The 17,500-nt window shown below is 46.7% G+C and overlaps 1 protein-coding gene across 2 annotated transcripts in view; it reads left to right on the top strand.

Annotated features, from left to right (window-relative positions):
- Positions 1-17,500, top strand: part of LOC121567775 (protocadherin Fat 3-like) — a 198,520-nt gene that overhangs the window by 85,416 nt on the left and 95,604 nt on the right. For both annotated transcript variants that reach the window (XM_041878045.2, XM_041878044.2), the window contains exon 3: positions 13,529-13,590. In XM_041878045.2, the coding sequence (XP_041733979.2) occupies positions 13,529-13,590 (62 nt within the window). The remainder of the gene's footprint in view (positions 1-13,528; positions 13,591-17,500) is intronic.

Below are 17,500 nucleotides of genomic sequence, written 5' to 3'. Positions count from 1 at the left end.
GGAGACAGATTCTCGCCACGCCACCTGGTAGGAGCGACCTGTGAGGTAGGACGCAATCCAAGAGTGAGCCGTGCCGGAGATGCCCAACTCGGAGAGGGTGGAGAGGAGGATCTGATGGTTCACAGTATCAAAGGCAGCAGATAGGTCTAGAAGGATGAGAGCAGAGGAGAGAGAGTTAGCTTTAGCAGTGTGGAGAGCCTCCGTGACACAGAGAAGAGCACTCAGTTGAATGACCAGTCTTGAAACCTGACTGGTTGGATCAAGAAGTTCATTCTGAGAGAGATAACAAGAGAGTTGGCTAAAGATGGCACGCTCAAGAGTTTTGGAGAGAAAAGAAAGAAGGGATACTGGTCTGTAGTTGTTGACATCGGAGGGATCGAGTGTAGGTTTTTTGAGAAGAGGTGCAACTCTCGCTCTCTTGAAGACGGAAGGGACATAGCCAGTGGTCAAGGATGAGTTGATGAGCGAGGTGAGGTAAGGGAGAAGGTCTCCGAAATGGTCTGGAGAAGAGAGGAGGGGGATAGGGTCAAGCGGGCAGGTTGTTGGGCGGCCGGCCGTCACAAGTCACAAGATTTCATCTGGAGAGAGAGGGGAGAAAGAAGTCAAAGCATAGGGTAGGGCAGTGTGAGCAGGACCAGCGGTGTCATTTGACGTAAAAAATGAGGATCGGATGTCGTCAACCTTTTCTTTTCAAAATGGTTGACGAAGTCATCCACAGAGAGGGAGGAGGGAGAGGGAGGAGGAGGAGGATTCAGCAGGGAGGAGAAGGTGGCAAAGAGCTTCCTAGGGTTAGAGGCAGAGGCTTGAAATTTATAGTGGTAGAAAGTGGCTTTAGCAGCAGAAACAGAGGAAGAAAATGTAGAGAGGAGGGAGTGAAAAGATGACAGGTCGGCAGGGAGTATAGTTTTCCTCCATTTCCGTTCGGCTGCCCGGAGCCCTGTTCTGTGAGCTCGCAATGAGTCGTCAAGCCACGGAGCAGGAGTGGAGGACCGAGCCGGCCGGGAGGATAGGGGACATAGAGAGTCAAAAGATGCAGAAAGGGAGGAGAGGAGGGTTGAGGAGGCAGAATCAGGAGATTGGAGGGAGAAGGATTGAGCAGAGGGAAGAGATTATAGGATGGAAGAGGAGAGAGTAGCGGGAGAGAGAGAGCGAAGGTCGCGACGGCGCATTACCATCTGAGTAGGGGCAGAGTGAGTAGGGTTGGAGGAGAGCGAGAGAGAAAAGGATACAAAGTAGTGGTCGGAGACTTGGAGGGGAGTTGCAGTGAGATTAGTAGAAGAACAGCATCTAGTAAAGATGAGGTCAAGCGTATTGCCTGCCTTGTGAGTAGGGGGAGACGGTGAGAGGGTGAGGTCAAAAGAGGAGAGGAGTGGAAAGATGGAGGCAGAGAGAAATGAGTCAAAGGTAGACGTAGGGAGGTTAAAGTCACCCAGAACTGTGAGGGGTGAGCCATCCTCAGGAAAGGAACTTATCAAGGTGTCAAGCTCATTGATGAACCCTCCAAGGGAACCTGGAGGGCGATAAATGATAAGGATGTTAAGCTTGAATGGGCTAGTGACTGTGACAGCATGGAAATCAAATGAGGAGATAGACAGATGGGTCATGGGAAAAAGAGAGAATGTCCACTTGGGAGAGATGAGGATTCCTGTGCCACCACCCCGCTGACCAGATGCTCTCGGGGTATGCGAGAACACATGGTCAGACGAGGAGAGAGCAGTAGGAGGAGCAGTGTTCTCTACATCCCCGCCATCCTGCGTCTCTCTCTCCCTCCTGTCTTTCCCAGCACGTCGACACTGTAAGTAAATTGGAGGTATAGCTGCAGCCTTAATTCCCTCCGTTCATCACTCTGGGTTCAGTAAAGCTATCTATATGGTAATCAACACACAAACACACACATACTGCAGCTCTGCATGAGTGGCATCCGTCAAGCTCATTAACAAGCACATCTCTCTCTTTCTCAGTTTTGTGCTCTTGCTGTATCCCTGTCTCTTTCTCTCTCTTTCTTTCCCTCTCTATCCATCCACTTTCTCTCTCTCTCTCTCTCTCTCTCTCTCTCTCTCTCTCTCTCTCTCTCTCTCTCTCTCTCTCTCTCTCTCTCTCTCTCTCTCTCTCGCGCTCTCTCTCTCTCTCTCTCGCTCTCTCCTCTGAAGTCTTCTGGCCTCACCTGGCAGCAGTACAGCCCCATCCAGCTACTACACTAGCTGCTCTGCAAATTTCTTTTTTATGGTCTCAAGAAAAATGTTTTACGTAGTAAGTCTCTCTGACTACAGTGAGAGGAATCACTGATGGAGAAAGATGTTGTTAGGTGAGATCAGATGTTTGCTGGTTCAAATCCCAGGTTGGGAAGCAGAAAGTAGAAGATACACTGACAACCGGAGGGCTGCTGGTTTCCTATGCTTCCCACAAACCATCTGCTTTTGAATCCCTGAGTAACCCCAGAACTGCACCAGGGGCACTGTACTTCAGCTGACCCCGTGCTCCCTGCTCCTCTCATGTGGTGTGTGTTTTTGTGTTGTCTCTGGGTGAAAATAAATATTTATATTTTAACAGATGGACAATAAATTACTCTATGATGCATAGATATCCAGTCTGTTCATTTGTTGATTATTAAGAAGGAAAGACAAGGAAATGAAGCAGGATGGTCTAGGACTGTTAGGTCACAGAGAGAGGAGAGGAATGTGTGGGTGGATAGTCTAGGACTGTTAGGTTACAGAGAGAGGAGAGGAATGTGTGGGTGGATAGTCTAGGACTGTTAGGTCACAGAGAGAGGAGAGGAATGTGTGGGTGGATAGTCTAGGACTGTTAGGTTACAGAGAGAGGAGAGGAATGTGTGGGTGGATAGTCTAGGACTGTTAGGTCACAGAGAGAGGAGAGGAATGTGTGGGTGTTGAATTGGTCATTGAGGAATGGTTGCTTTGATAGACAAATAGTGTTGTTTCTTCCTATTGGTTTGAGGTTTGGCTCAATAGAGAATATCCTTTTACCTTTTCTCTCTACTGTCCTCCCTCTCTCTCTCCCTCTCTCTCCCCCTGGCCTGCTCTGTCGTTCGCCACACCTATGCTTGTCTCAGCAGTAATTCTCAGTGTTTTGGCCGTCTGTTTCTCCTCAACACTCTAGACCGCGGCCATGTCAACAGACCACACATCCTCAGGTTTCTACCTCTCCCTTTCTCTCCCTCCCTATTTCTCTCTCTACCTCTCACTCTACCCTCTCCCCTCCTCCCTCTCTCTCTCTCTCTCTCTCTCTCTCTCTCTCTCTCTCTCTCTCTCTCTCTCTCTTTCTCCCTCTACCCCCTCTTTCTCTCTACTGTACCCCCACCTCTCTCTCCCTCCATTTCTATTTATGCTTATGTTCTAACCTATAAAATTAATATCAAAGTGTCCTTTACAATGAGTAGACCGCTTAATATGTGACTTCAATTTGCTGAAAGGCCACTTTTCTGGATGAAAACGTATAGTATATTTCAGGTCTATAACCAGCCCAATGGTCTGATCTTTGGTGAGGACTTAGATTGATACAGGTCATAAGTCAATAACATCATAGGGTTTTTCACAGAGAGAATTCAGAGAATGATCTCACCTTCCCTGAGGAATATGCCCACATCACAAGTCTACAGTCATTCATCCAAACACTGCTTTCTTCTAAGAAGATAGCAACCACAGATCCAGGATCAGCCGTATCCCATCTCATCTATTGTTAAACAGAGCATGTTGGCTGTTTCCAGGCCTGTCCTGGTCTTGATGTATGACTATCAACGCTGTGACCCTCCTGCAGTTAATAGCTTTTACTGGTGTCTAACCCGAGCATGGCCCTTCATCATCACTTACTGTATATCTAATCATTAATAATGAGAGAGAGTGTGTGTGTGTGTGTGTGTGTGTGTGTGAATGGAAAGCATGTGTGTGTTATATTTGCAGAGCACTCCCCAACCCCTCAATCTGCCCTCATCTTTGCAATAGGCTTAATGGGAAAGCGGCAGCTACTGGGAGAGGAGAGGAGGAGAGGAGGAAGTCAATACAGACTCAATGTTCTGTACTTGACTGGAGGCGGGAGGCAGGCGGGAGGCAGGCGGGAGGGGTCACACACACTTACAGGAGTGTGCACAACTGCACGCATGGATGCACATACACGCATACATAGACACTATGTCACTCACACAGGCACCTGGGCCCTCTCCCTCTGCCCTTGTCGGAAAGAGCGATGACAGGAGAGATACTGAGGCAGACAATTACTCTGAGACAGGCTAGCTTGACCTGAGAGGACATGTTACAGATCCCCTTCTGCCTCCATCCATCCCTCACTCCTTTTCTCCTTCTCTATCTTCTTCACTCTCCTCCCTTCCTCCCTCTCTCTCTTCCTCACTCGCTCCCTCACTTTGTTTCTCCATCCCACTCTCTCAATTCAATTTCACTCAGTTCCAGGTTGGATGGTGTTTTCAGGTTTCTGTTGTTTGTTTGGCAGAGCATTTGCTGTATAGATTAGATCTCTGGTAGAAGGAATCTCTCTCTCTCTCTCTCTCTCTCTCTCTCTCTCTCTCTCTCTCTCTCTCTCTCTCTCTCTCTCTCTCTCTCTCTCTCTCTCTCTCTCTCTCTTACTCTCTCTTCTCTCTCCTCTCTCGCTGTCTGGTACTTTACCTCTACCTGTTCACAGTGCTAAACCAATTTGTGTCAGAAAAACATCCTCCAGGCATGTAGTGCAGTTTGATCCCTTGGCCTCAAGTGACACTCCATCTGAGCAGGTTACTACCTGCTGCAGCATCCCACTAACGCCATCCTATCTCTCACTAGCGCCATCCTATCTCTCACTAACGCCATCCTATCTCAACCTAACTCCATCCTATCTCAAGCTAACACCATCCTATCAAACTAACACCATCCTATCTCCCACTAACACCATCCTATCTCACTAACACCATCCTATCTCTCACTAACACCATCCTATCTCTCACTAACACCATCCTATCTCTCACTAACACCATCCTATCCCACTAACACCATCCTATCTCTCACTAACACCATCCTATCTCTCACTAACACCATCCTATCTCTCACTAACACCATCCTATCTCTCACTAACACCATCCTAACTCACCTTCACACTACGTAATACAGATATATGACACACGTTTAACACACATAGCAATACTGGAGGACACTCGACATATTCTACCTCCTAGTAGAACAATTAACATTTATGCATTTTATATTCTGATCTTGTTTTCTGCTCGTAAAAGGGTTGCTACGTTTTGCAGTTAATCATTTAGATCTCCCTCCCAGATCCTAAACACTCAAGGAATTTTTGCATCCAAAAACAGTTACTTCTCTTTTTCTGTTTAATTCCGTTTCTCTCTCTCTCTCTCTTTTCTCAGTTGAATAATTCAACTGCAGTTTAATTAAGTCCACCCCCCCTCCCCGACTCCCATTCTAAAGCCACATACAAACACACGTACGCACGCACGCACACACATCCTTCCCGTAGACTCCCATGCTACACCACAACGGCAATTAACAGGCTTTGGCTCATAGGTGTTTGAACTGATGTTGCATAATTGCGTTTCTAATAGTGTCCTGGTTCATTCATAAAGACGGCTAGTGAGGAACGCTGTCTGCACTTAGAGAAAAAGTTGGAGGGGACTTCAACTTGGATGCTACAGGTCAGTGGTCAAAAACATATCAAGCATATCAGGTCTAGTGCAGACACACTTGGTACAGATACCTTTTAGTATGGACCAAACTTAGCACAAACTAAATCCAGAGCCAACGTGCAGGGGTGGTCCAGGCGTGGAGGACACACTTGTTAGCTCCCTTCTTGGTCTCTCAGTAGACTCAATTAGAGTCCTGCTGTGTGTGTGGTATGGTGATTAGCTCTAGCTGAGTCTGTCTGCAGTAGGCCTGTCCTGTTAGCGTTAGTCATCAGTGGCTAAGTATGTCTGCAGTAGGCCTGTCCTGTTAGCGTTAGCGTCAGTCATCAGTGGCTAAGTCTGTCTGTATAAGTCCTGTTAGCGTTAGCATCAGTTATTTGTGGCTGAGTCAGTCTGCAGTTAGTGAGTGCATACATTATTTTATTTTTATTTTTCATACTGGCCCCCCGTGGGAAGCGAACCCACAACCCTGGCGTTGCAAACGCCATGCTCTACCAACTGAGCTACATCCCTGCTGGCCATTCCCTCCCCTACCCTGGACAACGCTGGGCCAATTGTGCGCCGCCCCATGGGTCTCCCGGTCGCGGCCGGCTACGACAGAGCCTGGATTCGAACCAGGATCTCTAGTGGCACAGCTAGCACTGCAGTGCCTTAGACCACTGCGCCACTCGGGAGGCTAAAAGTGTTCTGTTAGCGTCAGTCATCAGTGGCTGAGTCTGTCTGCAGGAGGCCTGTCCTGTTAACATTAGCGTCAGTCATTAGCACTGTGCTACATGACTCTGTGCAGTGATTGCTGGTATTATTGTTATTTCAGCTAATTGCCTTTAATTACGCCTCACGCTAATTAAAATGCAAATTCAGGCTAGCTTGCAGCTGTTCCCTAACCCAGCCAGTCTCAATCACCATCTCACATCCAATGTCGAAATATATCAAGATTTATCACCAACTACTTTGCATTTTGTTGACTTCTGGGTGGCGTCTCTGGCGTGGAAGTGTGTTTATGATGTCTTTGTTGAGTCTTTTCTGTGAGTAATGTGTGAGAACTAGGGTTGTGACAAATTGATCATTTGTATCGGTTTTCTGACAATAAAAAAAATCTTACAATTTCACGTGAATTCAGAATGCAGCTGCGCAGCAACATTTTGGGTCTCACATCCCTTTCAGATGGTAAAGCATTGGGTCTCACAGTGCATCCCTTTCAGATGGTAAAGCATTGGGTCTCACAGTGCATCCCTTTCAGATGGTAAATCATTGCATTACTGTACCTCAATTCCACCTTGCAAAGTTTGCATTTTCTTCTCATTTAACTTGTCAATGTATTGCCATACAGGACTTTACTGCTGTCACTTGCCTTTCTCTGCCATTTTTCCAACTGTTAACAACAATGACGTTGTGGTGGAGAGTCGACTCCAAAATAATTGATTCCTCGACCCCTTGCACGTCGACTCCCGGTGTCGACTCCCATTTCTGAGTATCAAGATTTGATTCTGCTAGGAATCGACTCCTAAGATTCTGTATTTTTGGAACGGATGAGACTGATTAGTTGCCATACTTCTGAGAACACAAACATTTGCATCTTTCATAGTGAGCTAGCGAAGGACGGAGAGAGAGGGGAGGGGCACAGTATAGAAAGGTCGGCCACCATGCGGACAGAGTCAGAACCGTGCACTAGGCCTATCTATCGCAATGGAATGCTGTATCTCGCAATTTCTTTGCGTGCAATGTCTCACAACTTCAGTAAAGCAGGGCCTATCATCGATGAATAGACTAGGATATTCTACAGGCAACAGACCGAAGACTGAACACACACTCGCATCATTAGCGAAGAGAAAGAGCAGGGGTGTACTCATCAGTCCAAATAGTTTGCTACTAAAACAAAGGTCCCTCCCCGTTTCGTTCTGTTTGCTTCTGTTCCGAAACGATTTGTAACAGAATCGGCGTAATGAATATGCCCCCAGGCGAGCCAGCGTGAGGGAGAGAGAGGAGGGGGCCGGCAGAAAGAACGTTGTCCTGGTAATCTGAATGTCGCAATGTCTTGTCTTGCATGCCTCGCAAATTCACCAAAGTAGGCTAAAGTTTGCCTCTTCCTCTCTGGTTTTATTTAAATTACACAACTTTTCCCGGGCCTTTACAGCCTATAGTCTAGCTAAGCTATACAATGGAAAATAATATAATGTACATTTTGAGGAGGGGGGGGGACATGTTGATAATGGGTGTGTGAGGGCATCTGACCATCTGTATACTGTATATGTTTGTAGTTTGTGTCTGGTATGTTTTGAGCCTCAAAGATTTTTATCAGTGTGTGTGTGATGTCTGAGATATTTCTAGTCCAAGTGTGTGTGTGTGTGTGATGTCTGAGATATTTCTAGTCCAAGTGTGTGTGTGTGGGACAGACGTCTATGAGTCCTGTTATTGAATACTAAGAGATGCTGCCACATTCTTTCACTCACTGTGGGAAGAGTTAAAGCTAATAACCGAGCGCTAACTAGACCGAAAGCTTGCCAGTCATTCTCTATGGGGGATGGTTAGCACATATGCGTTAGCATTACTGTCCGAGGTCTAATGTAGCGTAAAGCCTTCCAGTCATGTTACATGTCATCAATAGCGTTTTTAGCTTTGGCAAGTTTGTCCTAGCATTCACACTCTCTCTGTTCATGTTGACAACTTGTTGCTGCCTAATGGGTTGGACTTAGAGCACAGTACACACACACTAACACTAACACACACACACACACACACACACTAACACTAACACACACTAACACACACACACACACACTAACACACACACACACACACACACACACTAACACACACACACACACACACACACACACACACACACACTAACACACACACACGCATAATGAATTGAACACAACATTTCAGTAGAGCCATTATGAATGAAACAGGTGTGTTCTTTTATCCCAGTTGAAGCTTCCGTTCCTGAGAAGCAGCCAGGTCTAAAACGAGGAGCAGCTTTCTGCTCTATACATGGACATGGAAAACAGCTTTCTGCTCTATACATGGACATGGAAAACAGCTTTCTGCTCTCTACATGGACATGGAAAACAGCTTTCTGCTCTATACATGGACATGGAAAACAGCTTTCTGCTCTATACATGGACATGGAAAACAGCTTTCTGCTCTATACATGGACATGGAAAACAGCTTTCTGCTCTATACATGGACATGGAAAACAGCTTTCTGCTCTATACATGGACATGGAAAACAGCTTTCTGCTCTATACATGGACATGGAAAACAGCTTTCTGCTCTATACATGGACATGGAAAACAGCTTTCTGCTCTATACATGGACATGGAAAACAGCTTTCTGCTCTATACATGGACATGGAAAACAGCTTTCTGCTCTATACATGGACATGGAAAACAGCTTTCTGCTCTATACATGGACATGGAAAACAGCTTTCTGCTCTATACATGGACATGGAAAACAGCTTTCTGCTCTATACATGGACATGGAAAACAGCTTTCTGCTCTATACATGGACATGGAAAACAGCGTTCTGCTCTATACATGGACATGGAAAACAGCTTTCTGCTCTATACATGGACATGGAAAACAGCTTTCTGCTCTATACATGGACATGGAAAACAGCTTTCTGCTCTATACATGGACATGGAAAACAGCTTTCTGCTCTATACATGTACATGGAAAACAGCTTTCTGCTCTATACATGTACATGGAAAACAGCTTTCTGCTCTATACATGGACATGGAAAACAGCTTTCTGCTCTCTACATGGACATGGAAAACAGCTTTCTGCTCTATACATGTACATGGAAAACAGCTTTCTGCTCTATACATGGACATGGAAAACAGCTTTCTGCTCTATACATGTACATGGAAAACAGAGAGAGCTGGGCCCTGTTGCAAAAAGGGTCACATTTTGATGTTTTGCTTTGATATGCCAATTTTGTTTTGTTTTCACCGGGCATCTAGCTACTAAAATTGGATATGTAAATGTCGTAAGCTCTCGCTCCATGTGCAGTTGGAAAGGGGGCAGTGTTGTGTGTTTGTGTGTGTGTGTGTGTGTGTGGTGAATAGGGCTTGTCGTGGTGGTGATTGATGTGTGCTCGGGGCCTCATTGTGGCGGACTGGAGCCAAACCTTAGAGCCCTGAGAGAGAGGCCTCCTGTCCCCTTCCGTTCTCTCTCTCTCTCTCTCTCTCTCTCGCTCTCTCTCTCTCTCTCTCTCTCTCTCTCTCTCTCTCTCTCTCTCTCTCTCTCTCTCTCTCTCTCTCTCTCTCTCTCTCTCTCAATTCAATTCAATTTCAATTTAAGGGCTTTATTGGCATGGGAAACGTGTGTTAACATTGCCAAAGCAAGTGAAGTAGATAGTAAACAAAAGTGAAATAAACAATAAATATTAACAGTAAACATTACATCTCTCTCTCTCTCTCTCTCTCTCTCTCTCTCTCTCTCTCTCTCTCTCTCTCTCTCTCTCTCTCTCTCTCTCTCTCTCTCTCTCTCTCTCTCTCTCTCTCTCTCTCTCTTTCTCCCCCCACCCTTTCGCTCTCTGTCTGATTGTTAGTATTTTGTCAGACAGTGGGCCAGTCCATAGCCTTTGTTTCAGCTTGTTTGCTCTGTTTTAAAGCCCAGCTATAGCCTAATGAGTTCAGGCTTTGCTGTCATTGTCCTCCTCAACATCAGAGGTTGTGGTGCGTGTGTGTCCTATTGTGTGCATCTCTCTTCGCATGATAAGACGTTTACCCAAGTATGCAGTCATTAGAGTGTTTTCCTCAAAAGGCCTTCCCCCTGAGACAGTGTGTATCCATGTGTGTCAGTGTGTTTATCAGTGTGTATTATAGCAGGCCCGAAAGAAACCAGACACACACACACACACATTGACTCTATGCATCTAGTGCAGTTTATTCGATAAACTGCTCTTTACTCTGGTGCCCACCAGTTGGAACGAAAGTAAAGAAAAACGGATACTGTACATTGGCGTGTGTGTGAGTTTAAAGTGTGTTTACAGAGTGACAGACTCACCAGTGAGAGGGTTGATCAGGACCCCTCCGGCTCAGTTCTGGGTCACTGGGGTCCTTCAGGGTTGGTTGCCCTCATTGATCGCCTGCCCAAAAAAAACTCCTGCTAAGTGCCTCTAACGGGCGTCACATAGAACACAACCCATCACCTACTGTATATCTAATCATTAAAAATGAGAGAGTGTGTGTGTGTGTGTGTGTGTGTGTGTGTGTGTGTGTGTGTGTGTGTGTGTGTGTGTGTGTGTGTGTGGATAGTAAAACAAGGAAAATTCTCTCTAGTGGGGACATTTCCCATGTCCCCATGAGGACAAAGGCAATTTTAAGCTTAGGGGTTAGGTTTAGGGTTAGGGTTACAATTAGGGTTACAATTAGGGTAAGGGGTTAGTGGTTAGTGGTTAGGTTTAGGGTTTGGGTTTCGGGTTAAGGTTAGATTTAGGGCTAGGGTTTAGGGAAAATAGGATTTTTAATGGAAATCAATTTTAGGTCCCCACAAGGATAGAAGAACATAACCTGTGTGTGTGTGTGTGTGTGTGTGTGTGTGTGTATGTGTGTGAGACACTCCTCAATTCTCCAGGTGGAACCATTGTATCTCAGTTGTGCTCCTATTTTCCATCGGGGAGATTATATAAGGTGTGCGTGCGTCACTCCAGGTTGAGCCCCCTCTCCCCAGAAGCTCTATTTCTCACCACTGTTTTGTTTTCTCCCCGAGCAAACTCTTGACAGTGTTTTCAGAAAACCTTCCAAGGGTCTAAAACTCTGTATTGATCTGTGAGACGTGATGGGAGGAAGAAGGGAGAGGAGAAGATGGGGAGTGCAGTAGCGTGACCAGTAAATGAAGAAATGGCTGTTCTTGCTCACCCCTGAGGTCTCTTTAAAACTGACTAGACTTTAGCAAGGTAGCAAATGTTTCCATTCATGTGAGGAGAAATGGAGGGAAATGTCCCATGTGATGAGGCACATTGTCACACTGTCTCTCTCCTGAGAATCTCCTCTCCCTCCAATTTCTCTCTTTCCCATTCCTTCTCTTTCACCCTTTCCCTCTGCCTCTCTCTCTCTCCCTCTCTCTCTCTCTCTCTCTCTCTCTCTCTCTCTCTCTCTCTCTCTCTCTCTCTCTCTCTCTCTCTCTCTCTCTCTCTCTCTCTCTCTCTCTCTCTCTCAATTCAATTTCAATTCAATTTAAGGGCTTTATTGGCATGGGAAACGTGTGTTAACATTGCCAAAGCAAGTGAAGTAGATAGTAAACAAAAGTGAAATAAACAATAAATATTAACAGTAAACATTACACTCAGAAGTTTCAAAAGAATAAAGACATTTCAAATGTCATATTATGTATATATACAGTGTTGTAACAATGTGCAAATAGTTAAAGTACAAATGGGAAAATAAATAAACAAAAATATGGGTTGTATTTACAATGGTGTTTGTTCTTCACTGGTTGCCCTTTTCTTGTGGCAACAGGTCACAAATCTTGCAGCTGTGATGGCACACTGTGGTTTTTCACCCAGTAGATAAGGGAGTTTATCAAAATTGGGCTTGTTTTCGAATTCTTTGTGGATCGCTGTAATCTGAGGGAAATATGTGTCTCTAATATGATCATACATTTGGCAGGAGGTTAGGAAGTGCAGCTCAGTTTCCACCTCATTTTGTGGGCAGTGTGCACATAGCCTGTCTTCTCTTGAGAGCCAGGTCTGCCTACGGCGGCCTTTCTCAATAGCAAGGCTATGCTCACTGAGTCTGTACATAGTCAAAGCTTTCCTTAAGTTTGGGTCAGTCACAGTGGTCAGGTATTCTGCCACTGTGTACTCTCTGTTTAGGGCCAAAAAGCATTCTAGTTTGCTCTGTTTTTTTGTTTGTTCTTTCCAATGTGTCAAATAATTCTCTTTTTGTTTTCTCATGATTTGGTTGGGTCTAATTGTGTTGTTGTTGTTGTTGTTGTTGTTGTTGTCCTGGGGCTGTGTGGGGTCTGTTTGTGTTTGTGAACAGAGCCCCAGGACAAGCTTACTTAGGGGACTCTTCTCCAAGTTCATCTCTCTGTAGGTGATGGCTTTGTTATGGAAGGTTTGGGAATCGCTTCCTTTTAAGTGGTTATAGAATTTAACGTCTCTTTTCTCTCTCTCTTTCTTTCTCTCTCTCTCTCTCTTTCTCTCTCTCTCTCTCTCTCTCTCTCTCTCTCTCTCTCTCTCTCTCTCTCTCTCTCTCTCTCTCTCTCTCTCTCTCTCTCTCTCTCTCTCTCTCTCTGTTCTGCTGTAATGACATTAAGTAACAAAACAATTAGGGGCAGTAGAGGCTAGTGTCAGTAATTAGCCTCAGACAGCCTCCTGTAGGATAGCCATGCTAAACCACGGTAATTACCTTGTCACAATGTTCATTTGGTTAGGTGGTGGGAGTCATGGTGTGTACGTGTGTATGTGTGTGTACGTGTGTATGTGCACGTGTATCCTGTGAGCTAATGAGGGTAATAAAGGAATTTCATATCATAAGTAGATCTGACTAATCAAATGTGACATTATTTACCGTAATTAAGCTGTTTTTGACCACAAGTCCGTGATGCTAATTATATGTTTTGCATCTAGCTACAGTTAAGAAGATTTACTCCTGAGTTGCTGACCTGTTGCACCCTGTACAACCACTGTGATGGCCACCCCTCAGAGCCTGGATCCGCTCTAGGTTTCTTCCTAGGTTCCTGCCTTTCTAGGGAGTTTTTCCTAGCCACCGTGCTTCTACATCTGCATTGCTTGCTGTTTGGGGTTTTAGGCTGGGTTTCTGTATAAGCACTTTGTGACAATCTGCTGATGTAAAAAGGCCTTTATAAATAAATGTGATGTTTCTGTATGGGTTTGTTGGTTCTTCTCTCTGATGTAGTCGTCTCTTTGTTCACAGGTGTCATCACTACCACGTCCAGGAAACTGGACCGAGAGCAACAGGCTGAGCATGTTTTAGAGGTAAGAGGCACACCTGTGTGTGTGTGTGTGTGTCTGTCTGTCCAACACGTTTCTATGCATGTGGCTGTCTGACATGAATGTGCTGTCAGATGTTAAATGAAAATAAATCTCTCAGTATCTCTCTACTTCTACCTTAACCTTCCCCTATCTCTCTCTCTCTCTCTCTCTCTCGCTCTCTCTCTCGCTCTCTCTCTTTCTCTCTCACTCTCTCTCTCTCTCTTTCTCTCCCTCTACCTCTCTACCCCCCTCTCTCTCTCTGTTGATCTCTCTATATCCCTCTCTCTTTACCCTCCCCCTCTCTCTCTCTCTCTCTCTCTCTGTCTCTGTCTCTGTCTCTCTCTCTCTCTCTCTCTCTCTCTCTCTCTCTCTCTCTCTCTCTCTCTCTCTCTCTCTTACCCCCCACATCTTTACATTACATTTACGTCATTTAGCAGAGCGACTTACAAATTGGTGAATTCACCTTATAACCAGTGGGATAACCACTTTACAATATGTTTTTTTTGTATTTTTTTAATTGAGGGGGGTGTAAGGGGAGTAGAAGGATTACTTTATCCTATCCCAGGTATTCCTTAACGAGGTGGGGTTTCAAGTGTCTCCGGAAGGTGGTGAGTGACTCCGCTGTCCTGGCGTCGTGAGGGAGCTTGTTCCACCATTGGGGTGCCAGAGCAGCGAACAGTTTTGACTGGGCTGAGCGGGAACTGTGCTTCCGCAGAGGTAGGGGGGCCAGCAGGCCAGAGGTGGATGAATGCAATGCCCTCGTTTGGGTGTAGGGACTGATCAGAGCCTGAAGGTACGGAGGTGCCGTTCCCCTCACAGCTCCGTAGGCAAGCACCATGGTTTTGTAGCAGATGCGAGCTTCAACTGGAAGCCAGTGGAGTGTGCGGAGGAGCGGGGTGACGTGAGAGAACTTGGGAAGGTTTAACACCAGACGGGATGCGGCATTCTGGATGAGTTGTAGGGGTTTAATGGCAGAGGCAGGGAGCCCAGCCAACAGTGAGTTGCAGTAATCCAGACGGGAGATGACAAGTGCCTGGATTAGGACCTGTGCCGCTTCCTGTGTAAGGCAGGGTCATACTCTCCGAATGTTGTAGAGCATGAACCTACAGGATCGGGTCACCGCCTTGATGTTAGCGGAGAACGACAGGGTGTTGTCCAGGGTCACGCCAAGGCTCTTCGCACTCTGGGAGGAGGACACAACGGAGTTGTCAACCGTGATGGCGAGGTCATGGAACGGGCAGTCCTTCCCCGGGAGGAAGAGCAGCTCCGTCTTGCCGAGGTTCAGCTTGAGGTGGTGATCCGTCATCCACACTGATATGTCTGCCAGACATGCAGAGATGTGATTCGCCACCTGGTTATCAGAAGGGGGAAAGGAGAAGATGAGTTGTGTGTCGTCTGCGTAGCAATGATAGGAGAGGCCATGTGAGGATATGACAGAGCCAAGTGACTTGGTGTATAGCGAGAATAGGAGAGGGCCTAGAACTGAGCCCTGGGGGACACCAGTGGTGAGAGCACGTGGTGCGGAGACAGATTCTCGCCACGCCACTTGGTAGAAGCGACCGGTCAGGTAGGACGCAATCCAAGAGTGAGCCGCGCCGGAGATGCCCAGCTCGGAGAGGGTGGAGAGGAGGATCTGATGGTTCACAGTATCAAAGGCAGCAGACAGGTCTAGAAGGACAAGAGCAGAGGAGAGAGAGTTAGCTTTAGCAGTGCGGAGAGCCTCCGTGACACAGAGAAGAGCAGTCTCAGTTGAATGACCAGTCTTGAAATCTGACTGGTTTGGATCAAGAAGGTCATTCTGAGAGAGATAGCAAGAGAGTTGGCTAAAGACGGCACGCTCAAGAGTTTTGGAGAGAAAAGAAAGAAGGGATACTGGTCTGTAGTTGTTGACATCAGAGGGATTGAGTGTTGGTGTTTTGAGAAGGGGTGCAACTCTCGCTCTCTTGAAGACGGAAGGGACATAGCCAGCGGTCAAGGATGAGTTGATGAGCGAGGTGAGGTAAGGGAGAAGGTCACCGGAGATGGTCTGGAGAAGAGAGGAGGGGATAGGGTCAAGCGGGCAGGTTGTTGGGCGGCCGGCTGTCACAAGTCGCAATATTTTATCTGGAGAGAGAGGGGAGAAAGAAGTCAAAGCATAGGGTAGGCCAGTGTGAGCAGGACCAGCAGTGTGATTTGACTTAACAAACGAGGATCGGATGTCGTCAACCTACTTTTCAAAATGGTTGACAAAGTCATCCACAGAGAGGGGGGATTCAGCAGGGAGGAGAAGGTGGCAAAGACCTTCCTAGGGTTAGAGGCAGATGCTTGGAATTTAGAGTGGTAGAAAGTGGCTTTAGCAGCAGAAACAGATGAAGAAAATGTAGAGAGGAGGGAGTGAAAAGAAGCCAGGTCCGCAGGGAGTCTAGTTTTCCTCCATTTCCGCTCGGCTGCCCGGAGCCCTGTTCTGTGAGCTCGCAATGAGTCATCAAGCCACGGACCAGGAGGGGAGGACCGAGCCGGCCGGGAGGATAGGGGACATAGAGAGTCAAAGGATGCAGAAAGGGAGGAGAGGAGAGTTGAGGAGGCAGAATCAGGAGATTGGAAGGAGAAGGTTTGAGCAGAGGGAAGAGATGATAGGATGGAAGAGGAGAGAGTAGCGGGAGAGAGAGAGTGAAGGTTGCGACGGCGCATTACCATCTGAGTAGGGGCAGAGTGAGTAGTGTTGGAGGAGAGTGAGAGAGAAAAGGATACAAAGTAGTGGTCGGAGACATGGAGGGGAGTTGCAGTGAGATTAGTAGAAGAACAGCATCTAGTAAAGATGAGGTCAAGCGTATTGCCTGCCTTGTGAGTAGGGGGGGACGGTGAGAGGGTGAGGTCAAAAGAGGAGAGGAGTGGAAAGAAGGAGGCAGAGAGAAATGAGTCAAAGGTAGATGTAGGGAGGTTGAAGTCACCCAGAACTGTGAGGGGTGAGCCAGCCTCAGGAAAGGAACTTATCAAGGCGTCAAGCTCATTGATGAACTCTCCAAGGGAACCTGGAGGGCGATAAATGACAAGGATGTTAAGCTTGAATGGCTAGTGACTGTGACAGCATGGAAATCAAATGAGGAGATAGACAGATGGGTCAGGGGAAAAAGAGAGAATGTCCACTTGGGAGAGATGGGGATTCCTGTGCCACCACCCCGCTGACCAGATGCTCTCGGGGTATGCGAGAACACATGGTCAGACGAGGAGAGAGCAGTAGGAGTAGCAGTGTTTTCAGTGGTAATCCATGTTTCCGTCAGCGCCAAGAAGTCAAGGGACTGGAGGGTAGCATAGGCTGAGATGAACTCTGCCTTGTTGGCAGCAGAACGGCAGTTCTAGAGGCTGCCTGAGACCTGGAACTCCACGTGGGTGGTGCGTGCAGGGACCACCAGGTTAGAGAGGCAGCAGCCACGCGGTGTGAGGCGTTTGTATAGCCTGTGCGGAGAGGAGAGAACAGGGATAGACAGAGGCATAGTTGACAGGCTACAGAAAATGGCTACAATAATGCAAAGGAGATCAGAATGAAATGAACTAAACATCTGCGAAAGGAGAGAGTGGGGCCTCCCTCACTTACGTTTCACTGAAACACCCAAATATAACTCTCCCAACTTCCACCTCAGAAACTATAATTGTTGTAAACTACAGCGCTTCGATGTTTTCTAGGAATAGACTAACTTAGTTTTTTCAGCTAGCTAACTTGGTACAGTATTCTTCCGTGAAAATCGTCCAGGGCACCTAGTCATATGACGCCACAGCCAACTAGCATGCCGGACTCCAACAACACGGTTTACCACCAATACTCTGCCACAACAAACCACCAGTGTGTCAACACGCCAAGCAGATCATTCGTGTCCGTGTCTAACGTTGTGGGTTAGCCCCCTCTCTCTCTCTCTCTCTCTCTCTCTCTCTCTCT

This window comes from Coregonus clupeaformis, chromosome 6 (genome assembly GCF_020615455.1).
Source record: "Coregonus clupeaformis isolate EN_2021a chromosome 6, ASM2061545v1, whole genome shotgun sequence".
Lineage (NCBI taxonomy): Eukaryota > Metazoa > Chordata > Actinopteri > Salmoniformes > Salmonidae > Coregonus > Coregonus clupeaformis.
The sequence above is the reverse complement of the archived record's forward strand: the minus strand, read 5'-3'. Positions and strand labels throughout refer to the sequence as shown.